This window comes from Corvus cornix, chromosome 18 (genome assembly GCF_000738735.6).
Source record: "Corvus cornix cornix isolate S_Up_H32 chromosome 18, ASM73873v5, whole genome shotgun sequence".
NCBI lineage: Eukaryota > Metazoa > Chordata > Aves > Passeriformes > Corvidae > Corvus > Corvus cornix.
The window spans coordinates 12,539,734-12,563,825 of record NC_046347.1 but is presented as its reverse complement, the minus strand read 5'-3'; the positions used below and the strand labels follow the sequence as shown (position 1 = coordinate 12,563,825).

At 39.2% G+C, this 24,092-nt stretch overlaps 1 protein-coding gene across 5 annotated transcripts; it reads left to right on the top strand.

Moving 5' to 3' along the window:
• The first annotated feature begins 22 nt into the window (after nt 1–22).
• CSNK1D (casein kinase 1 delta) lies at nt 23–23,343 on the top strand. 5 transcript variants are annotated; one of them, XM_039562531.1, is made up of 10 exons: nt 24–356; nt 5,621–5,731; nt 7,394–7,542; nt 8,044–8,272; nt 8,631–8,801; nt 10,308–10,456; nt 11,036–11,207; nt 11,518–11,657; nt 11,947–18,359; nt 20,188–22,343. In XM_039562531.1, exons 1-9 carry the CDS (start codon nt 281–283, stop codon nt 11,947–11,949), a joined length of 1,200 nt encoding a protein of 399 aa, XP_039418465.1. In that variant the 5' UTR covers nt 24–280; the 3' UTR covers nt 11,950–18,359; nt 20,188–22,343. The 5 variants fall into 5 exon arrangements, with proteins under 5 accessions (XP_019135236.1, XP_039418465.1, XP_010411664.1 ...); XM_010413363.4 differs by having other exon boundaries at nt 25–356; nt 18,293–18,359; nt 20,188–22,385; XM_010413362.4 differs by lacking the exons at nt 11,947–18,359; nt 20,188–22,343 and adding an exon at nt 22,431–23,343.
• Nucleotides 23,344–24,092: the final 749 nt, after the last annotated feature.

The following is a 24,092-nucleotide window of genomic DNA, read 5'->3' as shown; positions in this document are numbered from 1 at the left end:
CCGTCTCTGCAGCAGCGCGCTCCGCCTCCGGCGCTGGGGAAGTGAGGTCACGCAGTATGGTGGCTCGGGGCCGGAGGGGCTGACGGGCCGGTGGTGTCGGGGATCCGTGTCCATCTTGCTCGGGAGCTGCGGCGACGGTCTTGCCTGTCTCGCTAGTATCGAGCGGCGAGACCAAAGCCGCGATGGCATCCGGAACCGCAGGACTGTGAGGCGTCAGAACGAGAGCCAGCGGGCCGGGCAGAGCAGCAGAACCGGGTCGCGGACGAGCCGAGCTGTCGCCATGGAGCTGAGGGTTGGGAACCGGTACCGGCTCGGCCGGAAGATCGGGAGCGGCTCCTTCGGGGATATCTACCTGGGTAAGGAGGATGGCTCGCAGGGGACTTAGCTGGCCGTTTTGTGGCTCTGTCGAGAACATCGGGGGCCTAGCTGGGTCGGGCAAGTACCTCGGCTAGGAGCACAGCAGCAGTAATTTAATATTTCGTTGACATCATGTCCTAATTTGGACAGTGCGGAAATCGGGAATTCTGGTTTACTCGGCTGCCTCTTCTCATTGTTGACCTTGGGCACCGTTCGCGTCTGTCAGACGGGCATAAGGGTAAAAATCGCCTCATTTAAGAACAAGGAAGAAAAAAACCCCAAAAATACATAAACCCTAAAAACCCCACAACCCACCACATTCGGAAAAACGTTTTGGGAAAGAAACGTGTACCAGGGTTAAATATCGCTGCAGTGGACTAGGAAAAATTGTCGGAAGGATGATTCTTTCTCCTGTGAGGCCTAAAAAAAAACTTACACAACTACAGGTGATTAGGTTGCAGTAAAAAAACTTTTAAATCCTTAAAATAATCCTCCTAGTTCGGCTGATCCTGTTGCTTGACCGTCGCCTAATCGTGATTGCTATGCAGTTGTTAAACGTACAGGATTGGAATTGTCTTTGCCAGTCCATTATTTTAGCTCTCTAGCATAATAGCCTACCGCTAATGCTTATGACAAGCACAAGTAGTGGGTACAACAAGTTTTGAAAGAAGGTATTTTTAAAATACGTATTCTGCAAACTCTCAAGCTGTATGAATTGGGTTAAATCCAAAGAAGTATGAATGTTATGTCCCATCCCATAGACACAAGTACTCTGCTTTTGAAAATTGTGTTAATTTAGAAATGCAAATCAAGAAGGGGAGGAAGGTGGAACTTGCGGGGGCTAAGGTTTATTGACTGTGTATTTGTGGAAGATAAAAATAATGTCACTTGCTAGCTTATGTGGTATGTTTGGCAGTGCATGCAGTATGAGAGCTGGAGGTTGTTTTTCTAGACGGCAGTGCTTCGTCTTGCAGTGCACAGCTGGCATTCCAAAATAATTCGTTAGCTAAAGCTGCTTGTCTACAGATAATGAAGTACTGGTTATCCATAATACAGATAATATGCCTGATGAAAAATGCACATTTCTAACTGAAGGTATGTGGTTGTCTAGAGACACAGAACATGATTCTTCCTCTCTGCAGTGCATGTTTAGAAGATCAAAGACGTGACCGAGATTGTGGTAAAGCTTGTGTAAAAATCCTTGTTGGCTTCCGTTGGGATTTTGGGGGGTAATTAAGGCAGCAGTTAAAATCTGAAAAGTCAGATGATTTGAAAAATTTTAACTTCTGACTACTGCTCAGATAAATGAGTTGGTATTATAGTATTAATTTAAAGTGCAAGTAAAATAAAGGTTTATGTGTCGCTTTTATCTCTGTGCATGCAGCTCACACCGGTGAAGTTGCACAGAAAGTAATAGTTCTCTGTATGCTAGCGTAAATATTAATGCAATACTGAATTTTGCGCAGTAAATTCTCTGGGTTTTACGGGTTTTTTTATTTCTAAATTTTATTTCTAAATAACCATCGTGAATTTACTTTCAGGGCTTACTGCAAAGGCCATGCCTGAGCCAGTAACCAGCACGGAAGTATGCGAATGGAAGATCCAGCTGGTGGCATGGGTTTATTTTTCCAGGGGAAATTACTGCCTTTCAAGAACTGAAGCCCTTTGTAGAGTCCCGTTTGGTTTGCCTACCACTATCTGGTAGAACAGATGTTTGAAAACAATGTTTTTTGTGATAATGAAGTGTGGTCAGTTTTTTTTTAAAAATTCGGTTTCTGCTCAGTTGTTCAGACTGTGCAGTAGTCATAAGTGTCTTAAAATAATTTCTAAAATTATTTCAGAAGTCATTATTTATTTTTAAGTACACGTGCCTTCTGATAGGCCTCAGTGAATTTGTAGATTACTTCAGCATACATTCCCAGCTGAGTTTTATGCTTTGAAAAGGAAGACTTGACTATTTTTGCCTGTTTCCAGTCCTCAGGTTTTGTCTTAAATGCAGCTACCAGGGTGTTGAAGACATTCCAGAGTAGAGGGGAGGGACCTCCTCCCTTTTCCCACCCTTCCTCTTTTTCCCTACTTTGGAATAAGGAGCCAACACCACTGTTAGTAGCATAGTTCTTTCACATTCTTTCTCTTCTCCTTCGTACCTCAAAATTTGTCTTCTGGGGTTTGGAATGGAGATCTGTGGGACAGGATTTTGACGTGTAAGGCACTATTGTAAATAAATGAGGATGGACAACTTAAAGAAAATAAAATTAAGGAGTTTACTTATGTTACCTTCCAGAGGAAGATATGAAAGAAATTGATGCACAGATATTCTAAATAGTATGAAAGGTGGACAGGGGTGAGTGGCTCAGAGTAAGCATTTGTTTTGTTGCCCAAACCACAAGGTCAAGTAGGAATGGGTCACGAAGACAGAGCAGTCGCAGTGTTTTCATGGTTTCTTGTGTTAGGTATACATTTTTCTTAAGAATGAGTTTTGGGTTGTAAACTAATTAAAATAATTTCCAGGGCCTTCCTTAGGGAAGAGGACTTTGCAATTACAAGTAAATTGGAATTTTACATTTTAAAAGAAAATACTTTCACAACTTTAGTCTTTCACTTATAAATGGTGACTTCTCATTATACTGCTTGTTAACACTTCTTTTAATTAGTGATTCCTTTCATAGAATTGCTGCCTCTCAAATATTATTGCATATTCCTTAAAGGAAGCTAAGCTTTTGGTGAAATACAGGGCGCTGTGAAATTTCAGAAACTTTGTCTCGGGATTGAGGTGTAGACATAAGTCCCTACTTGGGGAGAAGCAGTGGATTGCTTGGCAAAACGATTTCCATTTTTATGCCACTCACATTGGTTCTGCTGGACTCAAAAATATTAATTGCATTATTTTAGTGTGAAATCTCTTGTCTCGAAGGAGAGGGCTTACACAGAAGTGGTCAGGCTGAGGATCTTGGCTTTCTTAGGTAGTAAAGACTTCTTGGGAAGAGCAAGTACGCTAAGAAGTGACCTAGGGAATCGAGACCACAGTCTGTGAAGTAACAGTTTAATAATGTGTTGAGCAGAACTTGATCCTGATAACACAAGTCTTGATCCTCCTGCACTGGTTTTGTGTTAATCAACCACAGAAGTCTGCAGCCGTCCGTAGAAAGATAACGTCTTTCATTATATGCAGGCAGAAGTTTGTGTTTGTTTTGGATCAGAAAGGTTTTTTAAAAAAGCCAAACCAGCCAGAACCCCAAAATAACCCCATTGCTGCTGATTACGCATCAGTTAATACCGTCTTCAGTCCACACCCTCCCTGATTTTGGCTCCTGTGGAACTCGGGAGAACAAGGGAGAAAAGTCAGGAGATGTGTGGTTCAAAATCAAGATTTTCATTTGAGGTGGGGAGGTCAGTATTAAGATAAGTCCTTCCTCCTCGTATTGCTGATACGTGCTTTCACATCTCTGGGTTGAAGTTCACCGTGATTAATTTAAAGTCCAGCAAAATAATACATGAATGAAATGTGAAAAATACTAGATTACATATTGAAGAGCTTTCAGTTACTGCGACTGTATTGTGACCAAAGTAACAATCCAGGATTCTGTCACCTATTATGCTAGATAAAAAAAGAGTCATATGAGACAGATATATGTACAGCCTTATTTTTCTTTTGCGTTTTCCAGTTGAGTACCTTGAGTTGTATCTAGAGTGAGCTTCATATGTTTTGTCAATTTTTAAGGTGCATTGTGAAATGCCTAATAAATACCTACTGGGGTCTCCACTCAAGTAGGCGCAGTGTTCCGGCAACACCACCTTGATACCCACGTGTGCGTGCAAATGGAAAGACATTTTATTAATGTTAAAGAAGACACATAGTCTTGTGTGAGCTCAGATTGGTTCCGTGCAGTATCGACTCCTGGCAAAGTGAATGGTCATGTCTGCGTTGAGGTGTGGGATGTTAGCATGTCTTTGTAGCCTTAGTTTTCCTGACTTTATAGATAAAAGCCTCTAAAGCACTGAAGTAGCTCCTTAATCACAGGAACAGGATTTTGCAAGTATAAAAGCTAGATCAGTACGCTGTAATGGTCAAAGGAAAACATAGGGGAAAAAATAGGTAGGCAGAAAAATACATAATTATGCATATGTGTCTTAATTGCTTTGTGTGACTCCCAAAAAGGGCATTATGGAACTGACAGAGGTACAGATAAGAGAAATGGGAAATAATATGCAGTAATTTTTACACAAGGAATGACAAGAGTTTTGAACTCTGAAGAGAGTTAAAGGAAAGTGAGGTAGGGTAAAAGTATATGCAATCCTGATCATGGAAAAAGTGAGTACAGAAAGATTGTTTGCTGTTTCTCAAAAAACCAAAGCAGCTAGTGAACCTCAGGTTACGCTTTTAAGTGGGGATCAGATCAAACAGTGGGTGATGTTCTTCACGTGATCCTGAACCACGAGGTAATGCAGAAAAGAGCCAAATTCTGAAAGTAGAGAGACTTGGCATTATGTCTGTGAAGCGTCACACATTTCCTTTTGCCATTTCCTTTTTTTCCTGTAGTTTGTAAGTTGCTTGGCTGTGAGAGAGTGTATTTTCTTGACTTTCTTTTAAAGAATGTCAGTTTCTCCCTATATACTTTGAAAGTGAACAGGTAAGCCATTTTTTCAGTCACTTGATTCCTGAAACAAGAATTTAATGACATTTAAAGAAAGCTTTTTGGGACTACAGATTCTTTATTCTAGATAATCTGCCTTCCAGCCAAGTAAAATGAGGTGTCAGGGTACAGCCAGAGTATGCTGAGATCTAGGAAAGTCATATTTTTCTATTATTTATTGGAAATAGTCTCTATTTCCAAGGCATAAGAGGAGGTGATTTGAATGCCTAGCGTTTCTTCCATTGGGGGGGGGCTATGTGCTGCATTTGTACATGTTAATTCTGAGCATTTCCACTGCAAACTGGAAGTGGAAAGACATCCATGAGAAGATGAACTTGGTTTAGTTTTGTTGTTTTGGTTGGGGTTTTTTTTTGTTTTTATTAATGGGATAGCAGCAATTGTGGCTTCTTGTGCTACAGTGTCTAATAGTTGTCTCTTAAAATCCTAGTCTGTTGGAGAGTACCTCTGAGGTTTCAGAAGAATTTTTAGATAATCGTGGCTGAAAGTACTTAATCTCTGGATGTTTGCCATTGAGAAGTAGTTTGTTGATGTTTGTTTTGTTTCGGTCTTAGCAAAGGAAATGCATCTTAAAAATATTTTGACTGATGTTTAAATTCTTCTGGTTTTAGGAACTGATATTGCTGCCGGAGAGGAGGTTGCAATTAAGTTGGAATGTGTGAAAACCAAACATCCTCAGCTCCACATTGAGAGTAAAATCTACAAAATGATGCAGGGTGGAGGCAAGCAAACTATTTTCCTTCTTCAAAGATTTTACTGGTTTTACATCTTGGATGTATCTGCCACCTGGTAGTTAATGTTAAGGATCTCTTTTGACAAATAAGGAGAAGGTGGGAAAGGTAGCAGGGCAGGTGAAGAACAGCATTTCAGTTCTGCAAGGGTTGTAGAGGAGCAGTTCTAAATCCATGGCTACCACGCTTTGTGATAACCAGTAGGATCCTCCCAAAGTTTCTCGTGGCTCCCGAAATACTAAAATGGGAGGACCTTGTGCAATGTGAAACAAAGTTTTGTCCCAGAACAGTGATTTATTTCTGATTCTCATGGATCAGTGAAAGATGGTAACCACTGCTTGGGACCATTTCACCTGACTTGCTTATTATGGTAGCACAATTATAAACATTTTAAATTCAGGTTAATTTTTGTTGTACATGTTAGTATTCTTTCTTCTGAGTTAAAAATATTTCCTTGCTGAAAGAGTTCAAAGGCAAAATGGCATTAGTAGTGGAGAATAGGAGTGAAGCAACTTCATAGCTACCGTGTGTTGCTCTGCTACAATAATTTATTCATATATTTTGGAATTCCAGAAACGTAAGATTCCCATGCAGTTCTGGGACATAAACCCGGTGTAGTTAAGTTTTGTCTTTGTTTCGTAGTCCCTTGAATTCTTCCTAAAGGAGGCTATGCTTTTCATAAAGAGTACATTCCATACCGTATCTGAAATGCCAAGTACGGTAATAAGACCTCTAGAAATGGATAATAACGTGTATTTGCAGTTAGTTATTTTTTTAATTCCTGCCTCATTCAGTTGCCACCTGCGTGTAGCTGGAATTGTCTTCGTAGAGTAACATGCTTCCTTGAAACTGGGTGAATTACGGCATTTCACACCAAAACTAGAATAGAACTAACTCAGAGTAAGGCATTTGGAAATCTGAATAAGGCTACCTACATACAGGTTTATTTCAAAATAATTTGAGCATTTCTACATTTCTGTGTGAAATAAGGTTCCTGAGTTCCTCCATAAATTTGGGCTAATTATCATACTGTCAAACTGAATGAATAATGCATCTCGTAAACAATGCTACTTTGGTAGAGATTCACCAAACAACAAATACCACGGAACTGAAGGAAAGACAAGAATATGAAGGAAGTGTGGAAAATCATTGCAAATTTTGATGAAAGAGACAGGTATATCGTGGTGATTTTGTAGGCTTTGAAACTAAGTTAATTTCTAAGGCCTTTTTCAGTAATAATATCTAGTGGTTTGTCAGGGTCTTTATTTTCAGACTTCCAATTTGTGCCTTATTGCATCTTAGAGACTACACGAGTATTACTATTGATAAAATGCTTAGGGTTCAAATCCAACAAAGATGCTCAATATTTCAGATTTACAATGTAAGTACAAAGCCTGAAAGGTTTCTGGGGAAGAGGAAAAAGGCTATTTTTAGACCTCTATTGCTGTAATTTTGTATTGATTCTGTTGGAAGTTATCAAACATTTAATTTTGGAGTGTCTGAAGGCAGCATAAAGTATTAAACTTCACTGTAAATGGAAACATTCACAGTAATGACCCTCTTAGAATTCACCTTAAGAGCCTTGAAGATTTGTGTGTATGAACTGTATAAATCAAATTGTTATACTGAATAAACGGTTTTATTTTTTTCTAGTGGGTATTCCCACAATTAAGTGGTGCGGAGCTGAAGGGGACTACAATGTTATGGTGATGGAGTTGTTGGGACCGAGTCTTGAAGATCTCTTCAATTTTTGTTCAAGGAAATTTAGTCTCAAGACAGTCCTATTACTTGCTGACCAAATGGTAGGAAACGGCTTTGTTATCTTGCTGATGCAATATGCTGGGATATTGAAACATTTTTCATAGATTATATACATTTTATTTCTGTAATTTAGAGGTGAATAAGCTGTATTAATAGAGAGAAGGTTCAAAATTACTTCTGTTTCTGTAAATCCAAGCTATCCCATCAAAAGCGATTACCAGTTCTTAAGAACTGGACCTGCCCTGTTTGCAAACCAGGTGTTGCACTGCTCAAAGTTTAAGAAATTTCCCCAGGAAAGTTTTTGGAAACAGATGTAGAATAGACACGGGCAAGGAGCTGGAAAGAAGGTTTGTCTGTTGTCTTCTAAATTATGTTCTTTTTAATGCCCTTCTATCTTACAGTAAAAAGGGGGGTTGCCTCTTTCATTATTAAGACATTATTAAGACATTATTAAGACAAATTAAGAATTGCTAGTGTTTTTGTCAGAAAAAGGTGTATGCTTAGTCTCTTGACAATGATTTTTTTTTGTGGTCTGCATTTAGATTAGTCGAATTGAATATATTCACTCTAAGAACTTCATCCACCGAGATGTGAAGCCAGATAACTTCTTAATGGGCCTGGGGAAGAAAGGCAATCTTGTCTACATAATAGACTTTGGACTAGCAAAGAAGTATCGAGATGCTCGAACTCACCAACATATTCCATATCGTGAAAATAAAAACTTGACAGGAACTGCCCGTTATGCATCCATCAACACTCATCTTGGAATCGGTGAGCTGGGGAAAGCAATAAATTGAAACTTCAAATGTGTTGATGCGTGTGATTTTAGCGCAAGTAGATGTTGCTTTGTAGAGTCCCTATTTTTGACGCTAAGAGTGCAGCATGCATGGCCTTGCATGTCTTGATTAGGTGGAATTCAGTCAGTTTGTAATGCTCAGGAATTAGCACATTTTTTAATAAATGCAAGGATAATAGGCTTTTCTTGTACTGAATGAGCTTATCGTGGGCGTAGTAACTCTCAGCTGTCTTTTGTTCTTGTAAGGGTTTTTATAACAGTGTTGTTGCACAGACTTTTGTTTTTCCAGTAGAAAATAAAACCTAATGAGTTCACTTTTTTATGCTGTTGTAGAGCAATCTCGCAGAGATGACTTGGAGTCCTTGGGCTATGTACTGATGTATTTTAACCTGGGCTCCCTCCCCTGGCAGGGACTGAAAGCAGCAACAAAGAGGCAGAAATACGAACGTATCAGTGAAAAGAAAATGTCTACACCCATTGAGGTTTTGTGTAAAGGATATCCTTGTAAGTTACTCCTCTATAACACTAGGCCTAAGTGTTCATGTTTTAGCAGTACTTCTCCTTTTTTTACGTTAAATTCTACCAGTCTTTTTCACCATCTCCTCCCTGCCCCCCCCCTTCCTTACCCCTCATGATTTTGCCACATCTGTGGTAAAAATACTATGCTGAAGACTGAGATCTTTGTGTTCGTAGAGCATTTCTAAAGATTCCTTGTCTTAACTGTTGAAATGCCCTCGAGTGGAAGGGTAGCATGGTCCATCTGATTTGCACTGTATTTTTTGTGTGCGTGTTGGCTGGATAATTTGTAACAGACAAATAGCTTTTAGCAAACTGCCTGTTTCTCTATCTGTGTGGGTACTGTTTCTTGGATAAATTGGATTGTATAGTCAGATGCACCTCTTACCTACTGCAGTTATTTCACTTGAGAATTACCATCCCAGGTTCATCTGGTTTGGCCTGCTGATGGATGAGAATTGTGAGAGGCAAAAGAAACCTTCCTGTATCCTAGCATCATGCCTCAAAGTGGTTGCGTTTCTCAGTTTGTTATTTACACCAAAACAATAATAAGCCATTTTTGAGTCCTGTAAAACGATACTTAAATCTGTTTTAAAACTTAGTAGCACTAGCTGTCATCAGAGAATGTTTTCATTTCACTAAGAGTTCGGTCTCTTCTTTCCACCTTCTTTGCTTCGGCAACTAGTTACAATGACAAGAACTATAGTTTTTGTTTGGGTTGTATGAAAACGCATCATTTTTGATGTGTTTCGAGTGTTGTTTCATGCGTGTTCCTTTACGTTCATGAACTATGTGTTTTCTCTGGGGTTTACAGGCAGGGAAGACTAATCAGCTTCTCTTGTGCCATTTGTTAGAATTTCTTTCTTAATATAAATTAATCTCTTATTTCATCTGGGAAGACTTAAAGTCAAAAGCTGGTATTTTGATACTGCTATTTTCTCTCGTGCGCTGAATTCACTACAGTATTCACTTTTTTGTTTTGTAACTAATATTTTGCTTGCCATTTAAAAACAAATGTTCAGACTGTTGTAAATTAAAAATGTGGCATGATTTACCTGGGAGATTAATGAGTCCCTTAGTCTTTGCGTGTTTTGTGACGTAGCGGACATGAATCTCTATGTGGCTTAACAAAGAAATGCTCTTCCTTGTCCCACAATAAATTGTGTTCGGTATACTCCAGGCAAAGTTTTAAATCTTTTCTCCCCCACCAGCTGTTGGTTAAAGAACTGTACTGTTGTGTCCTCTCTGCTGTTGACGAATGAGATCTTTGCCTGCTCGGTGGTAGAAAAATAATTTATTTTTCAAGGTTGACATGATAGATGGGTTATAGTGTTCCCTTTGGTAGATTTCTAGCATTAGATAATTATTCTTTTTCTTATGCTTAGGAGATTGCCTTCTTTTCAGGTTTGGGGTGGTTTGGGTTTTTTTTCGACTCAGAATTATAAAAAGCCAATGTGAAGCTGAAGATAAAAAACAGGCTTTCTTTAATTACAGCTGAATTTGCCACGTACTTGAATTTCTGCCGTTCTTTGCGTTTTGATGACAAGCCGGACTACTCCTATCTGAGGCAATTATTCAGAAACCTCTTTCATCGGCAGGGGTTCTCCTATGACTATGTCTTTGACTGGAACATGCTGAAATTTGTGAGTAGCTCACATAGCTTTCTAAAACTTTGAATTTTTAACGGTTTTGGTTGGGTTTTTTACTACGTTGTCAGTTTTGAGTATCTTAACTGATACTGTAAGATTGTCTTCCATTTTTCCTCCTGGCAGCTCTACTGTGTAGACAAAAAGATCAGGAAGCGAGGAAAGGGAGGAGATACGGAATCCATGCTATAAGGCTTGAATGACAGCTAAGTTAAAGTTGCAAGGTTTTTAATGTGAAAGGCTTCTTAGACAGATCCTTTAGGGCAGTCACCAGGCTAGACTGTGGAATTACTACTTTCTCCCACCTTGATCTTTAACATGGGTCATTTGCAACTGTTGAGGAGGTGTCCAGCTGCCATAACAGTATGTATGTACATTAGCATTTTGAAGACTATCCGAGCAGCCTGTGTGATCAAAATTTATGTCAGTTCTCAAGAAATTTTACCGAAATAGTTAATGCCTATCAAACTTCAGTTCATGTATTGTCCAGTTCTTTCTTTTCAGCATTTTTATCCAAACGTACAGCTGTAAGCTCCATAATCCCCCAAGTTGTTCATTACTCTTGACCACCTGTAGGGTGCAAGCAGAGCAGCTGAAGATGCTGAACATGAAAGGCGAGAACGAGAGGAAAGATTAAGACATACACGAAATCCAGCTGTACGTGGATTACCCTCCACTGCTTCTGGCAGGCTAAGAGGAACGCAAGACGTAGCTCCTCCTACTCCCCTTACCCCAACTTCACATGCTGGTAAGTAAGCACGTACCTGGGTAAGTGTACCTTGTAGACTACTCTGATTTGCAGTTTGTCTCTGGGCAGGGTTTAGTTTTTGGTTTGGTTTTTTTCTCCCTTGCTTTTTTAGTAGATTGAAGGTAATTGCATACGCTCATTGCCTGCCAGTTGATGCTTGAATTTCTGTGAAATGTCAAACAATGGCCTCGATTCCTCTTGTTTGGTTCTCTGGGATTTTTATGTGCAAACAGCAAGAGCATAGTTTTTCCAGTGACCGTGTTAAAATGGCATTTCTCATTATGAGAATCTAATGCAATTTTTCTCACAGCCAACACCTCTCCTCGGCCAGTATCTGGCATGGAACGAGAAAGGAAAGTGAGTATGAGATTGCATCGTGGTGCCCCAGTCAATATCTCCTCGTCTGATTTAACAGGCCGACAAGATACCTCTCGCATGTCGACTTCGCAGGTAAAAAAAAAAAAAAAATCTGTGTATTGAAAAAAATGAGGGCAATTTGATAAAGTTAATTTGCCAAAAGAACTTTCCAGGTAATTGATGGGATTTTGCACTGTTTTTGCAGATGATGTTCATTCATATAAATGCTTGACATTTAGCCTGAATGATGCGGGTGTAAAGAAATTTTTATTTTTACCTTGACAGCAGTGAGAGGATGCAAAATTATAGAGATGCAGCATTTTAACCTACAATTATGGGATTTAGCTCCTTGACTCATTGGGTTTCTTGTATCCGTTACCAGTGAAGAAGCAGAGTAAGAGGCAGTAGTGAATCCTGTTTCCAAATCAACAGAGCAGAGAATATTGGTGCAGAAAAGGCAAGATCCATTTGGTGAAGAACAGAAGGTGCAGTAGTGAAGAAATGTTGTAGTGCAGTGCTCTTCATTCAGAGCTGATAAGAGGCTGCATACATGGATGATGGATATGTTGCAGAAGGCTCATTTGAAGAGAATGGCAGGAGGATAAATGATAATGATTCATAGTCAGCGCTGAAATCATCCTTACTGGTCACAGTGACTTAACAAAGACATTTTAGGAATCTTTCTTTTTAGGACTGACGATGTTAGATGTGTTTCTAACTCTGTACTATAGCTGAAACATTCCTTCCTCAGCATATTCACGGTCTTGTCCCAAACAGCGTGTGGCCTGGCTTTGTACAATTTGCTTTCAGTCTTACTTACAGAATGGAAATCAGCCAAATTATAGACATTCTGCAACATTTCTGGGAAAGCAGTGTGTTACGGGGACTGGTGCAATGACCTAGGGGTTTTTCCATTGTGCCTCACTACTGTGCAGGAGTTCTAACTGCATAATTTTTGCCAGGGACTCGTTCCTCATTGACAGAGCACATTGACAAAAATTAACTCGGTTACTTTTGGCGTCATCATTTAATTGGCAGAGTTTATTGTTTTTGGATAATACATGGTCTTACGTACGAAATCTGACTGCCAGAAAGAACAGGTTTTTAGATGGGGGCCAAGTCGGTATCTCTAATGAAGACTGAGAGTGAACTGGGTGGAAGAAACAATTCCGTTGTGATAAAAGCAAAGTGGCCTTTTGTGGGCTTTCAAGCTGAATGAGTTGTTTCACCATGGAGCTGCGCAGGTACTTGTGCTTGCATGAGGGATGAACGGTTCAGGAGCAGAAATGGCTGGACAAGAATAGGGAGTAGGTGAGGTTTTCTGTATTGGGTTGGTGACAAATTTCACCATCTTAAATTGTTCACTGAACTGCTATTCTTGCCACCAGAAATTCTCATGTTGAAGTATTTTTAAATAGTATGAGAACAAAGAGGGTAGAGTTGTGCTTAGTTATGGATCTTGTAAATTTGCCTAAATACCTGTTAGAAGAATGTAAAGAAGGTGCAACTGGACTGTTCGCAGCAATATCCAGTGAATGGGCAATGGACAGTGGGCACAAATTGAAATATAGGAAGTTCCATTTAGACGTATGAAGAAACTTTTTTACTATGAAGGTGGGCATGGACTGTAACAGGTTGCCCAAAACGGTTGTGGAGTCTCCCTTTTCCAAAGTACTTGGAGCCCAAAGTAGCCTGGTCTAGTTGACTGTGCTGTGGGTAGTGAGATTGGGCTACATGATTTCCAGGGCTCCTTTTTGACCTTGTGTATTCTGTGAGGCTGTGATGCAGAGTTCTCCCTGAACATTTGCTTGAATGTAAATATGGTTTTCTGGAAAAGGTCTGTGGCATTCTGAGAAAATTTCAGATACTTTCTCTGTTACCAGTCAGATATACAAGTAATAGCAGTAACAGACAGAAATGCACTGATGCTGCTTAATTGTGTTACATGAAAGTGTATCTTTAATTTTTTTGTTATGTTCGTGACACGTCGCTCAGTGCGCAGGTGACACTTTTCTAAGCATTTCAAGATACGAGTAGTACAAGTGGGCTTGTAGATACATTTTGGTTCTGCCTAGCCTGTAAAATGTGAATACTGTGAGAGCAGTTGGCAGTTCTCTGTGTAGTCTTTAAACATCCAGATACCTAATTTGTGATGAGGGCCAACGGTATGGTCTGGCTTAATGACGCATTCCATACCTGCCTTTTTTAACACTCTGCTTCAAGTATAGGATCGCTTGGTTGACTTCTTTACAATCCCAACAGCGGCCTAGTTGGGATCTTCTCTTGAGTTTGTCAGAACTAATCATTTGTTGCCTGCTGAATTCATTTAGTTCTTAAGACAGTGAAGCAGTGCTGGTATCTATTTGTGGTGACCAAATAACTGTGTGTGACTCTAGTATAATTTGAACAGATTCCCGTGGGCCTGTTGGAATTGGAAGGCAAGAGAGATTTGCAGTGGGAAATGGGTTAGATTGGAAGGGAGCTTAAAGATTGCCTCGTTCCAACCCCCCTGCCATGGGCAGAGAACCTTCCAGTAGGCCGGGTTACTCAGAACCCCATTCAGCCTGGCCTTGAACATCTCCAGGGGTGGGGAGTCCACGACCTCTCTGGGCAACCTGTTCCAATGCCTCACTGCCCTTTATAGTAAAGAATGTCTTCCTAAAATATAATTCTTCCCTCCTTCAGGTTAAGGCCACTCACCCTTGTCCTATCACTACATGCGCTTTTTACGTGCTGTGTGAACAGCCCTTCTGCAGCCTTCTTGTAAGCCCCCTTTAGGTACTGCAAGGCTACTCTCAGTTCTCCCCAAAGTCTTTTCTTCTCCAGACTGAACAGCCCCAACTCTCTCAGCCTGTTTGCGTAGGAGAGATGCTGCAGCCCCATCATCAACTTAGTGGCTCTCCTCTGGACTCATTCTAACATTGTCAGTGCTGTTCTTGCATCAGGGGCCCCAGACCTAGGCACAGTACTTCAGGTGGGGTCTCACAAGAGCAGAATAGAGGGCAAGAATCCCCTCTCTTGAGTTGCTGGTCACTTTTCTTTTGATGCAGCCCAGGACACGGTTGGCTTTCTGGGCTGCAGGCGCATGTTGCTGGTTCACGTTGAGCTTCTAATCCGTGAAGACCCCCTAGTCTTTCTCCCCAGAGCTAGTCTTGATCCATTCTCCAGCCAGCCTGTACTTATGCTTGACATTGACCTGATGTGTATGCCGGACCTTGCACCTGACCTTGTTGAACTGCGTGAGGCTCCCATGGACCCACTTCTCAAGCCTGTTGAGGTCTCTCTGGATGGCATCCCTTCCCTCCGGCATGTCAACTGCACCACACAGCTTGTTGTCAGCAAATTTGCTGAGGGTACACTTGATCCCACTGTCCATTTTGCTGACAAAGATGTTGAACAGCGCTGGTCCCAATACTGACCCCTGAAGAACAAACACCGCTCGTCACTGCTTTCCGCTTGGACATCGACTCATTAACCACAATTCTTTGAGTGCAACCATCCATCCAGTTCCTTATCCTCTGAGTGGTCCGTGTGTCAAATCTGTGTCTGTGAAGTTTAGAGATAAGGATATCATGTGAGACAGTGTTCAGTGCTTTGCACAAGTCCAGGTGGGTGATGTCTGTTGCTTTTCCCTCATCCACCACTGCTTAACTCCACTGTAGGAGGTTTCCGAATTTGTCAGGTGCGATTTACCTTTAGTGAAGCCGTGTCATCTGACACCAGTCACCTGCTTATTCTCCATGTGCTTTAACATAGTTTCCAAGAGGATCTGTTACATGATTTTGCTAGGTGCTGAGGTGAGACTGGCCTGTAGTTCCCTGTGTCATCTTTCCTTTATAAAACTGGGGGTTGTGTTTCCCCTTTTCCAGTCAGAAGGAACTACGCTGGACTGCTGTGACATCTCAAATATGATGGATAGTGGTGTAGTCCCTTACTCAGCTGGTTGCCATAGGACCCATGGATGTATGTCATCAGGTCCCACGGACTTGTGCACTTTCAGGTTCCTTAAACAGTCTCAAACCCCCTCTTCTTCCACAGTGGATGGTTCTTCATTTTCCCAATCCCTGCCTTCATCTTCTGCAACCTGGGTGGTGTAGCTGAAACACTTTACTCAGACTTCAGCTTGTAACACTTCCACTTGAGCTTGTTAGAGAAAATTCACTTTTCGTTTTCTCAGTTCTCGCTCTCTAGAAGGCAAGATGGTGCAAGTTGCAGGTGTCGATAGCGTCTGCTGTTACAGTCTCCATAATATTAGAGTAGCTCTTCTGTAATCAAAATTTATCCTTAGATCTTAGCCAAGTTACCAATTATAGCCATGAGTTTCGAATTATCTTTATACCTTGTTCTTAGGAAAACCTAAAGTATTCAAGTTATGTGGCAAAGTCATTAAAGAGAATTTTGATTGGATAGATGTAAGAATACAGAAAGTCATCCGTATCACTTCTTTTCAAGAGAACCATAAAGAGTAGCAATTGTTTGTTCATGTCCATTCCAAGTGTGCTAGTTTCCTTAGTAAGTCTTAAGTAAGTATACTGCCACAGGTCCTTTTTCAGGAAGTGCTTAAGCTATACTCCTGGTAGAAAGCAACTTTTAGAGTTTGCCATGCACATCTACAGATGTTTTCTGTTAAGAACTACGTTTGTTAGAGTTCTTATTTATAACTTGATGAATTAGTTTTGTTACTTTATTTATTTGTATGCCTTGGTTTGGTAATGCAACGGTGCATCTGTAATCTCCACCTCTATTCATCTAGAGGAAAGGCTGCTGCTTGTTAAACTCTGGACGGTGAAATGTGCAGAGGTTACTCAAACAAGGAAAGCTACTTGCCTCTAAGTAGAGTTCTTCTTAAAGATGACTACTCCACATGTTTATCTTTCTTTTTTTCCAAATTGAATTCTGATCAGGTCAGACTGAAACTGAAAAACTAAGGCTGTGGATGCAAATAATAGGAACCAAAATTCTGTTACGAAAACCAGGCATTCTCAGAGAAATTTAACGCTTGTGGAAAAATGGTAATTTGTAAGCATAGCAAAATAGGTGTCATTTATTCCCCATATCCAAGATAGTGTCCACATAGCACCTAAGTCATTCTCCTTAAAAAGACATGCTGTTTCTAACGCTAAGTAATGAGTGTTTACTGGAGTAACAGCTACCATGTCTATGAAATGGTTCATGAAACTTAAGTGTTTCTAATGCAGTTACGTAAATTCTGTGGCACATGTTGTTCTTTTCTGGATTATATGAAGTGAACGCAACAGTGAAAAACCTGCAAGTTGTGAGTTCACAGCGATGAACATTAGTGGGAGCTGAGCGGTCAAGCATAGTCTATTCAAATGTGTATTCCTGCAGTACTCCAAATTCTGGTTAGGATGAAGGAGTGGAGGCCATTTTCCTATATGGGGGAACTATATCTGTGGTAAGTAATGACTGAGGGGGCAGGTGTAATGTTGGAGAGGTTAGTGTGGTTTCATAATGAAAGGGCACAATTTCCTCCTTGAATCCATGTATGATACAGGAACGAACAGAAGCGGAGATGTTTCTCTGTGTCATTAGCGAGATGGATTGGGAAAACAGATTGTCCAATGCAAGAGTTTCAAATCTACTACTTTCAGTTTGTCTGAAAGCTAAGAAAATGTCTTGAGTGAGTTGGTGTCATGTTTGAGATACAATGACTTTAACAGGAATTAAAGGAGAAAACATGTGAAGAAGCTATTGCTTAAAATTAAAACTGCTAACATGTAAGGAAAGGCAAAACAGAGGTTTAAGTGAAGGTAGTTACCTACTGAAACAACTTCTAAAATAAGTAGATCATCTCTCCTCTCTGCCTCTGCATCAACACTGGATTCATTTCTAAGTGGTGTATTCCAGTCTAAAGCAAGTCTAAATTACAGGTGTGTGCAATGAAGGGCGGTGATCTGTGTTGGACAGAAAATCATACCAGCTGTTAAAAGATCCTTCTGCTCTTAAGCTCTCTTAAGTGAATTGTTCCCTAAGTCTCCTTTACAGAGTTTTTAAACATTAAAGAGACATAGTAAAGGAGGTAGTAAATGAGGTAATGAGTATTCTAGTAAAAACTACTGTGAATCAGCTCTGTCGGTCCACATGCACAGACTGCATCCTCAAAGCAGTGATCATCTCAAGAGTCTAGTTACAGGTGAGTAGTCTTCATTTCCTTCTACAAAAGGTTCAGTCTGACTGCTCATGGCTACGCAGTAAGTTCTTTAATTTTTTTTTCTTGAATGTAGCATGTTCAGCACCCAACAGTCAGAGCTGTTGCAAATTCCTATTGGTAATAGAGGTATTCTCTCTGTAGTTGGAAGAAAAGATTGAAATGCTGCACAAAGAAATGTTTTACTAAATCTCTTTGATGGGAGACGTTTTTAGAAGACTACAGCCAACACTGGCATTGAATAACTTAAATGTTGTGCCATACTTCAGTGCTTCTGCATTCTCCATTTCCTCATCCGCAAATCTTTCTCCACGTGTACATCTTAATAGGCATCATACTCTGCGTTGTTCTTCTGACCCTGTCATCTTCCTTTGAGGATTAATGATTTGTTTCTTTTACGTGTCTCTTAACATGATGGAAATGTCTTCTAGAAATCTGAAATCAGAGCTTCTCAAAAGATAGAGTTGCTACTGCAAGCTCAGTTTGGATGTTTGTTCGACATCTTTATATATTGGGGCAGTGGAACTGTTACAAATTGCTGTCTTTTCCCCTACCTCAGAATAGCATTCCTTTCGAACACCATGGCAAGTAGCTGCTCGTCTCCTTTCGTTGGAAGGCAGCACTGGGTGAGTGCTTCTCATTGGACACCAAAGCTTTGGATGGGGTGGGGAAAAAACTCTTTGGAAACATCTGACCGCTCCTCCTACTCATGTGATCTCATAGTTGTATCTGTGCCTTCCGGTCAGATGCTTGATGAAGCATTGATTTTTCTCTAACTTAAAAGTAAATGTCCTTCCAAAAGCTGAGTTATTGCTGCTGTTCCACTTGGACTCTTAAGCAGAATTGACAGTAATAGTAACCTAAAAGGTCCCTAAAATTGTTCAAGTATCAACAGTAAAATAACCAAGTCTAAATTTTAGCTGTTTGAGATACATGTCTTTCCAAGGATGTTGATACAGGAGTATGTCATCCATTAAAAACCAGATCTGCTCAGAATCATAAAAGCAAAATACACGTATGAAGAGTTAATTGACAATATTACTCAAATGAGGCTCTGTCTTGTCTTGTCATGAATGGAATGTTCTACTACAGCCATATCCATTTTTCACTGTTTTATATTCTTCTCCATGCCTTATGAGCTCTAATTTTAAAAATACTCAGATCTGTTCAGATCTGTATTTAAAAAAATGTTCGCGTACTAACAAGAATAGTTGACCATGAGCATCTCAGAGGTAGACAGACTTGAATTTGGGTATTACTAAGTCCTTTCCACTGTTTGGTGCAGTAGAAGTTTCTGCCTTTCTGTGTGCAGCTTTTGGCTTTTTAGGCTGTTCTGCTTTTGGCAATAATAGGTTTCGTATGAAAAATAACAGCTTTCAGTTGGAATCTGAACCTTAGTGGCTGAGGGATGCTTTTCTTAAATATTTCAGGAGCTTCTTTGCTTTGCTACTTATTAAAAAAAGGCTGTGAGATTTTTCTGTTCCTTAATAAATTCTGTTGTATAACTCTTGTCTGCTGTCTCACTTTCCCTATAAAGCCTAAGCTTGCATTAATCCTGTATCTCTAGTTGGTGAAGAATCCTGCTATTCCTCTTCTGTTACTCTCCTGCTTTGTGTGCTTGGCTGACTCTGCACAAGCTGCTTCGTGAACAGTTTATAACATTAAAAAGATCCAACTGTAAATGGCAGCTTAACACTTTAAAGACCAGTTATCAGATCTTAGTAAAAAAAACCAGATACAAAAATAAATGCAAAAAAAGCAAACGTAGAGCTTTGCATTGAAAAGCCTGTGTACAGGAGACGTGCAGATTCTGGTCTGGGTTGTGCCTGCATTAGTTGGCCTATATACTGTATGCCTTAGTATTTGTAGCTGTTTACAACTGAAACGAATACTGAATACTGATCCAGCTACTTAGATGTTTCTTGCTTCTTAAATTGCAGAGATGTATGGTTGTTTTTCATTTTCGTGGTGAAAATGGTACTGAAATAATGCTACACTCTTACTTCAGTAGGTCAAGCTATGGAAATACAAGAAGTATCTTTTAACACAATGTCCCATGGAAAGTGAAAAGCTATTGAAAATAATGAATTTCTTTTTCACCTTCTTAATATTTGTTTAAAATTAATTATCCATTGAGTCTATTACTGTGCATTCATAGTGTTTTCATCTGGTTGGTTCTTTCTTCTGTGCATGTTTGTGCTCTGTCTAATTTTCTTCAAAACATCCCCTCTGGCTGGAAAGGTGCATTTTCCATGTTAAATTCTAATAAAAGAGGAAAATATTAGGGACATTTGTGTAGCTACAGGTGGGTGTGAAACATTGTATTGCTCATTGGATTTTAAATTCACATACTTAAATTCTGGCAATTAATAGTTTAAAAGTACCTTGTGAGACACTCGTATGTTAACTGGAAGGATATGTGCTGATGTTGTCTTGTTTTTTTGGCTTTGGTAGATTCCTGCTCGGGTAACTACCAGTGTTCTCCAGTCTGCTGTGCACCGATGAAAATTATTTTGCCATGGAAGGCAGATAATGCATGGCTGATCTCCCATGTTACCAATGGCTTTACTAGCAAAAATACCCTAAACTAGAGCGGAAATTGGAGTTCTCCATGTGACCTAAAAGGCCCTTGGAGGAACATGCAGAGACTCCAGCAGCTGCCATTACAGGACGCTTTTGCCAGAAACCCAATGACCTTAAGAGAACCCTGTGGTAACAGGGCTGGAAAAGAAAGATGGTTTACAGAGTTCACCGCCTGTTACTGGATGGCCATTTCAGTTTTCCCTCCACAGGCGGCAGACTTTACTCCCTTTTTATTATTCTACTGTAACTATAAATCTTTTACTTGGTTTAAGAAAGTTTTTTGTATCATTTTGCTAAAATTATTGGCTTACTTATCTGTAAAGAACTCTTGCTTTTGTCTGATTTAAAAATGTAGAATATAAACAAACCTGAACTAAAGATGATGACTTGAAATTTCTTGTTTAAAAGATTAGTCTGCCAGGGAATATGTAAATGAATCAAAACCATCTGATGTTATTTAAATTGTTTACTTTCATGTATTGTCCCATTCTGAGTCGGTTTTCTCATGAATTTTTTAAAACTGTTAGAAGTTTATTTTACTGTTTGCTGTCTTCATTCACACTGGACATTTAACTTTCTGTGTAACACAAAGGAATTTTTAATACTCATTCTGTTTCGTAACAGAGGAAAACTTAATACCCTGCAGGAGAGTCTTAAGTATAGTAGAGATTGTCATGATGGATTTCTTTTTTGTAAAGAACATGAAGGACAAAGTGAAAGACTGGCATTTGAGGGATTTAGAATTAGAAAGTTTGTTCTGTCTCTTTGTTTAGTTTGGGTGAATGGATACTTTCAAACATTGTTTTTTACTGCAAAAATTTTGTTTCCTCTTCTCTGAGGCTGGTTAGCTTGGAGGCTGTTACAAGTGCAAAATAGACATTGCTGCTGAGTCTTCAGTGAATTTGCATGTTTCATTCAGTATCCACATGTTTATAAATAAATAAATACATTGATTTTGGCCTTCTGTTACATGCCAAGACTCAAAAAAGGAATTCTTAAACAAAAAACCAAAAAAACACCCCCCAAACTAGCAACGTATTCTTGCTGTGAAATCCTGAGAATTTTTATAATTCAGGTGCGTATCATATTTAATTCTTAACTATATTTGACGGAGTATGCCCAGAATCATTAGCTAGGCATGAATGACTCAATGTGCTCAGGTGGTTGCAGGTGTTGTTGGCTCCTGTTGGTTATGGAATATGGAAAATTCTTCATATTGTTACTGTAAATGGTCTCACAAAAGTACGTATTCTGTCCTTACAGTAGTTGGAACAGTACCAGAACTATTATGACTGAAATGATGGGAAGTTCTGTGTTGGAAATGGAAGTATATACAGAGATTTTGTTTGAACAGTTAGGTATTTTGAGAAAATCTTCCCTGCTTGGAGACAATTTTTAAAGGTGTATTGGTCTTCAGATTTTTATGGAGAGTAGTTTTTATTGTATGGGTGTTTACAAATTCTTTTTTGGCCCTCAATAGTCCACATACTAAGTATTATCATTCTTCTTTGGATGTTTTCATAACATTGGCTACTTGCTTGTGTGTACTCTGGGTCAGACTGGGGAAATGTGTGCTTGGGGAGAGTATAGTGGAAAAACTTGAGAATCTGATCGATTGATAAATTTGCATAAGAGAACGATTTCCTCAGTTACTATAAACTCTGGTATTTTAGGCATGTGCACTACCGTTTGAGCAGTTTTACACTTCACTGTGCTTTCCTTGTAAATATCTGTGGTTAATAGTGTGATGTTTGAGGGACTTACAAAAGCAGCCTTTTTATTTTCTCTGTATCTGGATCATTAGATTGCTGTACTATACTTAAAAGTTGACTGCAGACTTCTAGAATTGTACTCACTTGTGGGCAGTTTTTGTTCTTTAAATAGTTAAATTCCATCATGCAGAAAATAGTTAGACTGTCTATATAAACCTGTGTATTGAAAACCAGTATCTCAAAGCACTTCATTTGTACTACCACTGTATTTGTGTACTTCATGTGTAAATACATTCATAATAACTTCTGTTCTTCTTTGGTGTAACTTACTGACTTAAAATGAATCCTTACCCTTTACCTGATGCAACTTTTTTTTTTCTTTTCTTCTTTTCTTTTTTTAAGGGGTTTCTGTACCTACAAAGAATATTGTCAGTTGCAAACATTTGAAGATACTGTCTTGATACCAAAACTTTCAGTGAAAGAGTTTGGTAGTTACGATCCTGGGGTATACAGGAAGAAAGAGAAAGCATTAATTGCTTTGCTCACAGAAAGCATGTCTTTTTGTCAATTTAAAGGTAAACGTTTTTGTTTGGATACTTCTTTTTCTTCCATAAGTTTTTCATTTTGTACAAATGCTTTTGCTTATCAAGTAATGCATGGTATTGATAAGGACGTTTAGTAAGGGAATTGAGATTCGATCAGTTATGGGAGCTAGGATAAAAGCAAGAAAAATAGTGAGCTTTATCCACTGTGCCCTGTATAATAAAATTCTGGCTTTTGCTATGTGATTCTCAAAAGTCTATTATAATCTGAGGGTAGATGCACCTTCAGGAACCCTCTGTGTTTTCTTTTTAGCAGGCCTTTAAAAGTTGGAGGGATATTTTAATTTATTCTCATAGTTTTCATTTAGAACTGTGTGAGTGCTTTTATGTGGAAAGTACCGCCTGTGCTGCTGTTTTACATAATCTTGAATGGTTACAGAGTCCTTGAGTTTTTTGTGGTACAAGTATTTTTTAAAAAATTGAAAAGAAATCCTCTGCTTCAAGAGAGATATTGAGAGAAAACATTCCAGTTCATATATTTCACATTAACTTCATTAAAATATTCCAAATATCCCTTGGAGGAAGGCATGTAGAACTCATTGTTATTCTCCAGTGGGGAAAAAATATCATAAGCACAACTATTTGTCTTTGTTTCCTCATGTCATAGACCCTTGAGTCCAGCATGGGCTAGAGCAGCATATGTGTTGATTTCAAGAATATTTATTTTCTCTTTGTAAAAGAATTAAATAAAAAGGTGTTTGTTTTGTTCTTTACCTTTTGCTTTACAAAAGCTGCACTTCATGTGTACAAAAAAACCAAGTAAAAACAAATAATGCTGCTGGTTTTTTAATAGTGCTAAGCCATCTGGTCAGAAATCAAAATTTAAGCTTTGAGACTGTGAGAAAGTATAATCCATCATGAACTTAATCCAACAGCAAAGTAGCTTCTACAGCTCACTGGATGAGATAGGTTAATAATAAAAAGGTTTTACTGTGAAAGAATACAGTACTTGGTGTAACCAATGGTGTAACCATTTCCTTCTGGTTCATTCAAGTGACAGTTACTGACTGTACATGTATATGTCTAGGTTTAAGTGACTGTGCATCGTTCAGTACTTTTGTACTGGGAGAGTGCTCAGAGGCCTGATCTTCAGTAAGAGTGTGTTTCACAGAAAAATCGTACTGACTTTATCAGCAGATATTTGCACAGTATTAACACTTTACGACTACTTCTTAGATGTTGGTGGAGTTTTTTCTTGCTTAATATTATTAAGACTAATATGCTGTGTTTCTTCTGTCAAAACCATTACATGCTGCAGGCAGAGGGATAATAGAAAATGAGGGGAGAACTGTACATGCAGAATCTACAAAAATAGGCCTTAAAAAAAAGTGTTCTTTGTTAATCACATTTTGGACAATTCTTGATTCAAAATGCTTAAGATCTAGGTCTGAGGTATGTGTGTGTGTGTGTATATATATATATATATATATGCCTAATGGACGAAGAATATGGAAAAAGGGAG